Genomic DNA, 12,068 nt, shown 5'->3' on the forward strand with positions numbered 1-12,068 from the left:
TCACAGGTTCGATTCCCGGTCAGGGCACATGCCCAGGTTGTGGGCTCGATCCCCAGTAGGGAGCGTGCAGGAGGGAGCTGATCCATGATTCTCTCTCATCATGGATGTCTCTATCTCTCTCTCCCTTCCTCTCTGAAACCAATAAAAATATGTAAAAAAAAATGAGAGAGAAAAACAAAAGCTTTCGCCTGGGGATGGCACGTCACGACCCCTGACACGTGTTTGAGATGGGAGAAATACTTTTTTATGCAGCACTTTTCTTTTAGTGAATCCTTACCCGAGGATATTTTTTCCATTCCTTTTTTTTTATTATTGATTTTTTAGAGAGACTGACATCTATTTGTTGTTCTACCCACTTCTGCATTCCTCGGTGGGTCCCTGCATGAGCCTTGACCAGGGATCGAACCCACCACCTTGGGTATCGGGGACGATAATTCTAACCACCTGAGCTACCAGGCCAGGGCTCCATTGCTTTTTAGAGAGAGTGCAAAGGATGGAGGGGGGAGAGAGAGAGAGAGAAAAGCATTGATCTGAGAGACACATCGATGGGTTGCCTCCTGCACACGCCTCAACAAGGGCCAGGCATCGAACCCGCAACCCAGGTAACGTGCCTTTGATCGGAATGGAACCCACGACCCCTTGATGCGCGGGCCGACACTAACCACTGATCACCACCGGCCAGGGCTCCGATTCTTTAAATGGTCGCCACTGCGCCGTTCATCACACACTGTTTTCACGTCTGGAACTCGGGGGACCCTGCAGGGGTCACGGGATAGGAAGCTCGAGGCAAACCTGTGAGCGAAGCCGGGTACCCCGAGGGCGTGCCGCTGCTGTGGGCCCTGAGGATCGCTGTGGCTTTGCTCCCGCCGCCCCCCCTTCTCTCCGCACTCCCTCTCCCATTTCCACTGACCTTGATTTTCGGGGCACAGCATTTCCTAGAGCTGGGGAGAAAGTCCCTGCAACAGAGCGGCTCCCAGGAAGGATTTAGAAAGAATCTAAAAATCTTCCTCCACAATCAACCTTGCATCCAAGGTGCTGGAGGGCAAAACTTTTCTCAGGAAATAGCGTTTTTACGAATAACTGGCAAATTATGGTGATTTTCATACTTGGGTGTTTGGTAGGCATCTTCTGGGAAATGAATGAGATCTGTCACTCCTAGGAAATTACTGACAGTGTGCATCTGTGGCCAAGACTAACATTTGCTATTTCAGGTGGAAATTAACATTTTAGGAAGCGTGTGTCCCCCTCATGAGCTTAATCATCCCCGAATTCTCGGCACACTGCTCGAGTGAGGTGGGTGACAATATTAACCAACGTTGTCTCAGTGTTCCTGGGAAACACCTGGGTGATCAGCGTAAGTCTGTGAACCAGTATTTTCCAAGGACCCAACGCACGATACAAAACCATGTCCAGGTGGCCCTAGCTGGTTGGGCTCAGTGGATAGCGCGTCAGCCTGAAGACTGAAGGGTCCCGGGCTGGATTCCGGGTTTTGGGCTCGATCCCCAGTGTGGGGCGTACAGGTGGCAGCCGATCCATGATTCTCTCTCATCATTCGTGTTCTCTCTCTCCCTCTCTCGTCCTCTCTGAAATCAATAAAATAATAATAATAATTAAAATAAAATAAAATGAAAGAATTAGAGGGACACTTCCTCATGTTAAAAAAGAAGAAGAAATACACTTTTACCCAGGCAGGGTTTTTGTTTGTTTTAATATATTTTTATTGATTTCAGAGAGAGAGGGAGAGGAAGAGAAAGATAGAAACATCCATGATGAGAGAGAATCATGGATCGGCTGCCTCCTGCACGCCCCACACTGGGGATCGAGTCTGAAATCCAGGGAATGTGTCCTGACCGGGAATCAAACCGTGACCTCCTGGTTCACAGGTCGAGGCTCAACCACTGAGCCACGCCGGCTGGGCTAAAAGCTGCATTTCAGAGGAATGAAGAGCTGAAGGGGGATGCCCAGTGGGAGATGGGATTTATGTCTGAGTGTCTCACCAGGAGAGTGAGAATCACAGCAGAACTGCTAGGAGGTCAGCCCTGGCCGCTCCCCACAAAACTCCCAGCTCCCGAGCAAAGAACATTTTGTTTTCCAATTAATGGTTCCCAGAAGTCGAACCTGAAATATTATTTATGGTACAACTATAAAATCCCGTGTCTAGCATACTTTCTTTTTTTAAAAAAAATACTTTTATTGATGTCAGAGAGGAAGGGAGAGGGGGGATTGAGAGAGAGAAGCATCCATGATGAGAGAGAATCATGGATCGGCCGCCTCCTGCACGCCCCCCACTGGGGATCGAGCCCGCGACCCGGGCCTGTGCCCTGACCGGGAATGAAACCGTGACCTCCTGGTTCATTGGTCAACACTCAACGACGGAGCCACGCCGGCCGGGCCAGATTTGTCTTTTCATGGTTGAGTAGGACCCTTCTTCGTGGGCGGGAGACAGCCCCCCTCGCAGGGTCCGTCACCAGTTCTCTCCCAGCGCAGATCGGAGAGGCGGGGCCGAGGAGAAGGCAGCTGACCAGAGACACCAGCCGAGACAGACACATCCCCGTCCACGCCGGACCCACACGCGCCCCCGGCTCCCTGGCCCAGCACAATGGAGCCACACTGCCCTCTGGTAATTACCAGCTCTGCTCGCCCCGCTCAGAGGCTAATGATATATAATTAAAACTATATATTTGGCCTTTGTCCCTTTTCTGGAGCACAGCCCTGAAAACCCTGGGTTGTGACCAGGGCCGGCATCAAAGCCTTTTGTTATGCGGAGGAGGGAGCTTTGGGAAAGAGAGCAGGGATGGGGGCCGGTTGCCAAGGGAACCAGGCCGGTAAGGGGGAAGGTCGGGACTTGAGTGCCATCCCCGTGACCTCTGGAGAGAAGAGAGGAGCTGGAGGTTGAACCAGCCACCAAAGGCCAACTATTTTTCTTTAATTATTATTTTTTGGCCAGGAAACCTCTTCTTTTCAAATTTTTAAAAATTTTTTAAAATTGATTTCAGAGAGGAAGGGAGGGGGGGGAGAGAGAGAGAAGCATCAAAGAGGGAATCATGGATTGGCGGCCTCCTGCACGCCCCACACTGGGGATGGAGCCCATAACCCGGGCCTGTGCCCTGACCGGGAATCGAACCCGGGACCCTTCAGTCCACAGGCCGACGCTCCATCCATGGAGCCGGGTGCGAAGGCCAGGGGTTCAGTCAGCCGTGTCTACCTCAGAACCCTCCACAGAACACCCCCAGGACCAGGTTCTCCGACAGCCTCCGGATCGGTGACCACACACAGGGGCCGGGCCGTGGCGGCCGGAGAGGGCATGAGTTGTGTGTAATTCCAAGTAACATGCAAAACAGCCCATTGGCATAAGGGTGTTTGGTCAAAACAAAACAAAACTGCCCACCCACGTCCAAACCCGTCACTACTCTGAGGAAAGGTGACGTCGCACACGGCTGCGCCCAAGCACCTATTTTGCGACGGGGGGTCCAATGGAATGAAGTCTGGGGCGAAGACACCCCAGTGGCCAAAACCAGACTGTTTTCTGTTCTGTCTGGCTGCACGGTGACTGTAACGCATCACGTGACCGTCACCAGCCGCTCAGACGGGGAGGCGTTCCTTCGCGGGGCTCCGGGCCCAGGGGGTACTCACAGCTGGAGAAGATCAGCGGGCAGGAGTGCTCGTCCATGGGGAAGTGGTGCAGCTGCAGCTGGCACTCGGCATTGATGGTGAGCCTGCGGGGGAGCCAAGGTCACTGTCAAGGTCAGCCAGCCAGAACCCAGCAAAGTCACAGTGTGTGTGTGGTGGGGGGACGGGGCGGGGCTGGAGGGCAGGGGAGGGGCAGGCAGCACATGTGACTCGCTCCTGGTGGTGGCACCATCCATTCAGTGGCATCATGGGGTTGTTCTGGGGTTGTGCCATTTTATATTGCTTTTTAAGAATATATATATTTTTATTGATTTCAGAGAGGAAGGGAGAGAGAGCGAGACATCCATGATGAGAGAGAATCATGGATCAGCCGCCTCCTGCATGCCCTACTGGGGATCGAGCCTGCAACCCAGGCATGTGCCCTTGACCGGAATCGAACCCAGGACCCTTCAGTCTGCAGGCTGATGCTCTATCCACTGAGCCACACCGGAGAGGGTGTTGTAGTGTCATTTTGTTTTGCTTTTTTTTTAAAAAAAAAATGCTTTTATTGCCTGGACCCTGCGGCTCAGTGGTTGAGCGTCCACCTATGAACCAGGAGGTCACGGTTCAATTTCTGATCAGGGCACGTGCCTGGATTGCGGGCTTGATCCCCAGTGGGGGGCGTGCAGGAGGCAGCCGATCCATGATTCTCTCTCATCACTGACGTTTCTCTCTCTGCCTTCCTCGCTCTGGAATCAATAAAAACCTATTTAACCAAAGAAATAAAACAAAGAGCCCTGGCTCGGTGGTTAGAGCTGCTCAGAGGGACACGAGTCTGATTCCCGGTCACGGGCATGAGCTTCCGTGCAGGAGGCAACTAACCCATGTGTCGCTCTCACATCGATGTCGCTCTCTCTCTCTCTCTCCCTCTCTCTCCCCCTCCCTTTCACTCCCTTTAAAAAACCAATGGGAAAATATCTTTGGGAGAAATATCCTCGGTGAGCACTGACCAAAAAGAGAGAGAGAGAGAAAGAGAAAAAGAGAGAGAGAGACAGAGAGAGAGAGAGGGAGGCAGCAGGTGCAGCAAAGGTGTGAGGGGGAGTCTGGGAGAGCAGGGCGAGGCCTGGGGTTCAGGGAGGGCAGGTCCCGGCCCCTCCTCATGCCCGGGGAGCAGGAAGGGTGGCTTAGGTGCGGGCACGGCTGTGGCATGTTGCAGCGTGCATCCCATCAGACTTCCCCGAAGCCCGGCTTCTCTCGCCCGCAGCCAGGTTTCTGGGAGGCCCCGCCCTGCCCCCGGGAGCTCTCGTGACGGGGCAGCCAGGTTTCCAGGAGGGATGCGGGGGAACGCCCTCCCGGCTGTTTCACCACCCCCCCCCACCCCCCCCCCGCCCCCGCCTTGTGGTCTCGAGTTTGTTAATTTGCTCTAATTACATGTGTTAATTAGTGCGCCAAGACATCTTCCTGCACCGGCTAAGTGGACCCGCGGGTTAAATAGAGGAACGCTCATTTCCACGGCCCACTTCCAGCAGAAGCGGATCCTGATGAAGAACGCGCTTCATTCATGGCCTGCGATGTGCGTGCCTTCCTTTTATTTTTTTAAAGGTGACGTTTTATTAAAATATTTTTTTTTTTTATTGATTTCAGGGAGGAAGGAAGAGGGAGGGAGAGAGAGAAACATCCATGATGAGAGAGAGTCATGGATCGGCCGCCTCCTGCACGCCCCACACCGGGGATCGAGCCCGCCACCCGACCATGTGCCCTGACCGGGAATCGAACCGTGACCTCCTGGTTCCTAGGCCGACGCTCAGCCACTGAGCCACGCTCTGGGCCTTTCGTTTCACACCCGTGGCACCCAGGCATCGCGCCCTCGGGCGTGGATAATGTGAGGAGAGACCCCACAGAGCGGAGAAAGAGAGTTCCCATCCCCACGGGCCCTCCCCCCGTCAGGGACCCCGGTCCCCCACCGCCAGGCCCCCTCCGGCGTCTCGCCTCAGTGTGTAGAGGATCTTGCCGTCGTTCCAGATGCGCAGCAGCTGGTTGGGGGTGGTGATCCAGTGGGCCTCGGCCGTCTTGGAGTTGCGGAAGATGGTGTCGGGGATCCAGATCAGCCCCACCATGTTGCTGTTGAGGGTCAGGATCTTCATGGTGCTGTTGAAGCGAAGGCGGCTGTCCGTCCAGGTCTGCGCAAAAAATATGTCGATCTGGTATTCCTGCAACAGAGCGGGGGGGGGGGGGGGGGGCGGTGGTTCCGTTAGTGCGTCTCCTCTTTTTAAAAAGTTACATATATTTTTTTTTTCTTGATGTCAGAGAGGAAGGGGAGGGAGAGAGAAACATCCACGATGAGAGAGAATCCCTGATCGGCTGCCTCCTGCGCGCCCCCACCCCCTCTCGAGACACAGAATTCTTACTCACAAAATGAGCCCCCGTTCACGTGGAGGAAGCCGAAGAGGCCGTGAACTCGGTCTAAACAAGCTGCCCAAGAACATGGCGTCCGCGAGAGAGAAAAGCAAAAGGACGAAAGGACAGCGGACGGAGTGAGGAAGGACTCACTAAGGAATGGTTAAAAAATATATAATCATGTGGGGCCGAAACCGGTTTGGCTCAGTGGATAGAGCGTCGGCCTGCGGACTGAGGGGTCCTGGGTTCGATTCCGGTCAGGGGCATGTACCTGGGTTGCGGGCACATCCCCAGTGGGAGATGTGCAGGAGGCGGCTGATCGATGTTTCTCTCTCATCGATGTTTCTAACTCTCTATCTCTCTCCCTTCCTCTCTGTAAAAAATCAATAAAATGTATTTAAAAAAAATATATATATAATCATGTGAAGGGATATGAAAGAACAGCAAATAAAGTTCCAAACACATAACAGAGGGCTGAGAGGCATAAATACGTCACCGTATATGTGTGCAGACTGCCTACGAGGCCCCTAGGACCCTAAGAAATGCAAAACATGCACTGTGAATGACGCATTCTCGAATGGCCCCCCATAAACACCAAGCTGCCCCCGTGGGTGTGTGCCCCACGCTGGGAACCCGAGGTACACTGCCCTCCTGCTTGTCAGCTCTCTGCTGTGCAGTACTGCAACCCCAGGCAGACTTCCCTCCGCGCGTGCGGAATCTCATTCTGTCGCTGAGCAGCCAGGTCCCCTGACCTGAGCTAGGGACACCCCAAGGCTCAGCGGTGACCTCGCTCCCACTCTCTCCTTTGCTTGGGACCCGAGAGGGGCTCTGGGCCAGGCAATGCATCAGCCTGGAAGGGGTGTCAGGTCGAGAACTGAAGTTTTGTTCGAAAAAACGGAGACATTTCTTTCCACGAGCACCTTGGCCGAGAACCTAACTGCTGGCGATGGGAGACGTTCGAGGTTTGACTGTGTTTCTGTGTCTCACGCTCCAAGCCCTCAGTTCAGGAGGAAGGTTTTCTGTATTTCTACTCCTTAAAGTTATGGGCCGGCCCTGGCTTGTAAAGCTCAGTGGATAGCGCGTCGGCCTGCAGACTGAAGGGTCCCGGGTCCAATCCCAGTCGAGGGCACATGCCCAGGCTGCGGGCTCCATCTCCAGCAGGGGGCGTGCAGGAGGCAGCTGACGGATGATCCTCTCTCATCACTGATGTTTCTGTCTCTCCCCCCTTGCTTCCTCTCTCCGAAATCAATAAAATTATACTTAAATAAGTAAAATAATGAATGGATATCAACATTATAATGGGGGGGGCGGCATCATCTACCCATAGCGGGAGATGGTCTCCCTGTTGCTATGGAAACAGTCCTGATTTACCTTCCCTTTGTCCCTGGTCTGAAAGCACTTCTGTTTGCCGCTGTGACAGAGGAGTCTGCATCCTGGTCGCTATAGTAACAGCTTGCAGGCCTGCGCTCCCATCCCCGCTCCTCTCCCATCTCTGCACACCGGGACGCAGTCCCGATTCCAGGTGACAGACTCGATTATGATCGAGGAGATAATTAAGGTCGGGTCACCTGCTCTAATCCTGGGGGGCACAGGCCTCAACCTTGGGGGTGCCAGCTACCTGGAGGCACCATGCACCCCTCTCTCTCTCTCTCTCTCTCTCTCTCTCTCTCTCTCTCTCTCACAAACACATGGTCTAATCCACAGCCAAACTCATCAGGCATGAAGGAGGACAACACAAAAGGAGAGCACAGGCCCGTCCCCCGGGGACGGCCGTCCCAGGAGCGCGCAGGCCCGCGTGCGCCGTGGGACGAAGGGAGGCCACGCGTCCCACTCTGCCCCGAACGCACACGGGTTTGCTTCTCAGTTCACCTGAAAGGAACTCAAGCGCTCCCGGACCACGTTCAGAATATTCACAGAGGGACGAGGCCGGGTGTGCCGGAGAACGCCGTCCGTCCGTCCGTCAGAGACTCCTGAAACGGGCCGCGTCCCGGGTGTCGCCCTCAAGGGCGATGGCGACAGGTGTCTGGCAGTAAGCGCGTCGGCCGCTGGATGGATGGATTTCTCGGAGACTCGATGACGAGGGGGGAAGGGAACGGCTGCAATGACTGATGTTGATGACAGGAGCACCAAAGCGAAGGCCGAGCTAGGACGTCTCCCCGGGCGCAGCGCCCGTATCAGCACACGGCGCCTGGAGACCCACCCGTCTTCATCTGTCAGCACGTTAAGATAACACCCTCAACGTGTAAGCGGCGCCCCAAGTTACACGGAGAGCCAGGGTGCCCCCGGGGCCCACAGCCGTGCCTCCCGGGTGTACTTCCATACGTGCGGCTCGTTTTTTAACTTTCGACCCTTCTGAAAGGTTGCCAGACGGCTTAGGGACGTTAGGACAAATAGCTTGTCCACGAATTATAAACATGTATTTCTGAGGCACCCATGAGATTCCCCGTGAATATCACGGCTTCTAGGATGACTGCGGAAAGTGCTCTAGGAAATATGAGGAGGTAACTAGGGCCAGGGTACCCAACCCTACTTCATCGCCCAATTCAACAAACTGTAAAGGTAGTTTCCATGTCTTGCTGTTTATTTTCTTAATCATCTGAAATGTAAGGGCAGTGTCAGACTTACAGAACTCGGTACCGTTTCTGCGATGATTCACAACCTACATATATTCGTCTCTTACACTTGTTACCACTAATGGGCCCGTGTGGACACCTCATTAGCCCAAGTCCGTATTTCATTCATATCTCCTGCATTTTCACCTAATATCCTTTCACATTTTTTATTTCTTTTCTTTTTTGTTTGTTTGTTAATCCTCCCCAAGGATATTTTTCCCATTGATTTTTACAGAGAGTGGAAGGAAGGGAGGGAGGGAGAGAGAGAGAAACACGGATGTGAGAGAGACCCGGCGATCGGATGTCCCCTGCACACGCCCTGACTGGGGGCCAGGGATCGAACCTGCAACCCAGCTAGGTGTCCTGGACCAGGAGTCGAACCCGAGACCCTGCGGTGCGCAGGCGACGCTCTAACTGCTGAGCCACGCCAGCCACACCATACCGGCTGCTGGCATTCCTGGAGTCGATGCTCATACAGGGTTCAACCCTGTCTCTGCTGAGTGGGCTCACGGAGTGACTGGCTGGGCGGGACCCTCACCTGTCCGGTTTCAGGACCCGATGGGCTGACACAGCTGCTCGGACCACACTCACCTCCCTGCGTCTCGGCCAGAGGGCGAAGGAAAGGGGTTTGTTATGGCGCCTCCCACCGACACCAGGGAGGTGCTCCCGGACAGGGCAGCCCCCTGAGCTAGTGGGAGAGGCTCCCCAGCCTGCATGCTCGTCTTCTCAAAGGAATGGATGTATACGAGAGACCTGCACTGCGCTGTGGAACGCTAATTTATGAAAGCGATTAAAGCGTGCACCTTCGTTGAGAAAGCAAAGCAAGCAAACCTATACATCTTGCGAAGCCCGAGATGCTGGCATCTCCGCTTCCGGAGTAAAAGCGCCCTCCCCCTCCCTTCCCTCTCCCCTCTCCCCCTCTCCCTGCATTCTCTCCTTAAGGTGGTTGGTCTTTAACTCTGCTCTCCCAGTGCCCTTGGCCGGCTGCAGGCGACTCACACCGTTTGGCCTTGTCCTGACGTTCCTGCCTCAGTTTCCCCCTTCCTCCTGGCCTGGAATCCTGTAACAGGTCACTCGAACTCAGCGTAAACCAGACCGACGGACGGCGCTGTGTCACGTTTGAAGAAACCTGCCCCCACGCGCGTTCCGGGCGGGGGGACGCCCCTCTCCAGTTCGAGGCCAGACTGAAGGGCGACAGGCAGCGTCTCCCGCGACGCACGGGGGTTTGTCCATCGGGACACAGCACGACGGTTCTCATAGAGCAGCCGGGGCCCCTGCGTCCCCCGGGAAACCAAGGATGGTGTTCGCTTCTTACAGACAATTCGCACGTATTAAAAAACGCAGTTGCACCGGAGTCGCGAGGGGCCCAGGACGATGGAATGGGCGCCCGGCTCTCTCATTTGCTGGGAGAAAAAAAATTGGATTTTTGCACGAAAAACCCTTACGAACCTTGGGTAAGCACGCCAGCCGTCCTCACCCTGTTCCCATCTATTATTTACGTCCGCGGAGCGCGCAGGAAGAATCTTTGTCGCAGCAGAAAAAAAAGGTTTTTTTTAATCTGTTTTGCAACGTTTAGGTAATCCGATCGCTCTCTCCTTGACACCACTGGGGAAGGGGTCGCTGTACTGCAGACCGACTCCGTCTACCAAGCAACCCATAGAAGGTGCACCCCGTCCCGCGAGTGAACTAATTAACGAGGAAATGACCACACCATCTCCGTTCACAGCTTCCGCGGCAGGAGACCGGGGCAGGTGGTAGCCGACCAACCTTGACCGGCCGCTCCCTTTCTTCTCCAAAAGGCCTTCCCTCGAGAAATTAAACACGGAACCCAGGGAGCCCACTTCCAGGGATATGTCCTAAGAAACCCCGAACCCCCTCAGAAAGAAGGGGTGCACCCCCGTGTTCATAGCTGCACTGTTTACAAGAGCTCAGACCTGGAACCAGCCCCAGGGCCCTCAGCCGACCAGCGGATAAAAGAGCTCTGGGAGGCCGCCCTGGGAGGCCGCTCTCGGTGCAGAGCGTCGGCCTGTGACTGAGGGTCCCAGGTTCGAGTCTGATCAAGAGCATGTACCGCAGTTGTGGGCTTGGTCCCCAGTGCAGGAGGCAGCTGATCGATGTTTCTCTCTCATTGATGTTTCTGACTCTCTATCCCTCTCCCTTCCTCCCTGTAAAATCAATAAAATACATACATATATCTTAAAAGCTGTGGTGCATTTATACCACGGAATACTATGCAGCTGTAAAACAGAGGGCTCTCTCTCCAGGCTCCTCTCAGGTGGGGAGCAGCACCGACAGGGCTTGGCGCCCCTGTCTTTCTGACAAACGACATCAGTCACTAGTCACCTCTAATCCCTAGAAGGATGGGTGCACGGGGAGACGCCAGGCCCCGAACTATGGCCCAGGTGGCACCCCGGTGCTCCCCAAATCCCAAGGCACCTTGGAAAAGTAACAATTTGCTTTGCTTTTAAAAAATATATATTTTTATTGATTGCAGAGAGGAAGGGAGAGAGAGAGAAACATCCATGATGAGAGAGAGTCATGGATCGGCTGCCTCCTGCACGCCCCACACTGGGGATCCAGCCCACAACCCGGGCCTGTGCCCGTGACCAGGAATCGGACCATGACTCCTGGTTCGTAGGCTGACACTGAACCACTGGGCCACGCTGACCCGGCAGAATTTGCTTTGGGTCTTTCTGCAGCCTGAAGGCCAAGGAAAGAGCTGATGGGATCCAGATCGGGCTCATCGCGGATCACAGCTCTTCGGCCCGAATTACGTCTCAGAAGCTCTTGCGAACACTTAGCCTGGGGCCCTCAAACTTCCCTGCGGGTGGATTCCTCTCTGACCCGCTTCCCACGTGGGCACCTGCCTGGGACGACAGTGCCGGATTCTAGCCTCAGCCTCGAAGGGTTTTTTTTTTTTTTTTTTTTTACAAATAAACCAGAGGCCCAGTGCAAGGGGCTCGGCCCTCGCAGCCCGGCTTCGTCCGGAAGGTCGTCCGGCTGGTCATTCTGCTCTTGGATCTAATTAGCGTATTAGCTCCTCATCACATAGGATAACAAAGGGCAGAAAGCGTGTCTTGGAAGAGTTTCAGAACAGCAGACGGCACCTGAGAAAGTCAGGAATTTGCTCTTCTTTTTAAAATATATTTTTACTGATTTCAGCGAGGAAGGGGGAGGGGGAGAGCGGAAGAAGCAGCCGTGATGAGAGGGACACACGCCAAGCGCCCGCTGCCCTGGACTAAATGGCCTGCAGGCCCGTGACCCGCGTGGGGGCCGTCGCGCAGCACGGAGGGCACAGCGCGGATCAGCAAGGAAGCCGGGGGTCACCTCTCCCGCGCCTGCATCTGCCACTGGACAAGCTGGTCAGGGTACGAGCTGACCCCACACGCACGGAGCAGAGAACCCAGCGTCTGTCACGGAGCATTTACCCAACACCCGGGAGACGTGACG

General features: G+C 54.8%; 1 protein-coding gene across 1 annotated transcript in view; it reads right to left on the reverse strand.

Moving 5' to 3' along the window:
- GABRG3 (gamma-aminobutyric acid type A receptor subunit gamma3) overlaps positions 1-12,068 on the reverse strand; it is a 54,499-nt gene that overhangs the window by 18,243 nt on the left and 24,188 nt on the right. The window contains exons 4-5 of the mRNA XM_036303883.1: positions 5,599-5,819; positions 3,634-3,716 (exon numbers count right to left, since the gene is read on the reverse strand). Coding sequence (XP_036159776.1) covers positions 3,634-3,716; positions 5,599-5,819 — 304 coding nt within the window. The remainder of the gene's footprint in view (positions 1-3,633; positions 3,717-5,598; positions 5,820-12,068) is intronic.

This window comes from Myotis myotis, unplaced genomic scaffold, assembly GCF_014108235.1.
Source record: "Myotis myotis isolate mMyoMyo1 unplaced genomic scaffold, mMyoMyo1.p scaffold_m19_p_38, whole genome shotgun sequence".
NCBI classification, from domain to species: domain Eukaryota; kingdom Metazoa; phylum Chordata; class Mammalia; order Chiroptera; family Vespertilionidae; genus Myotis; species Myotis myotis.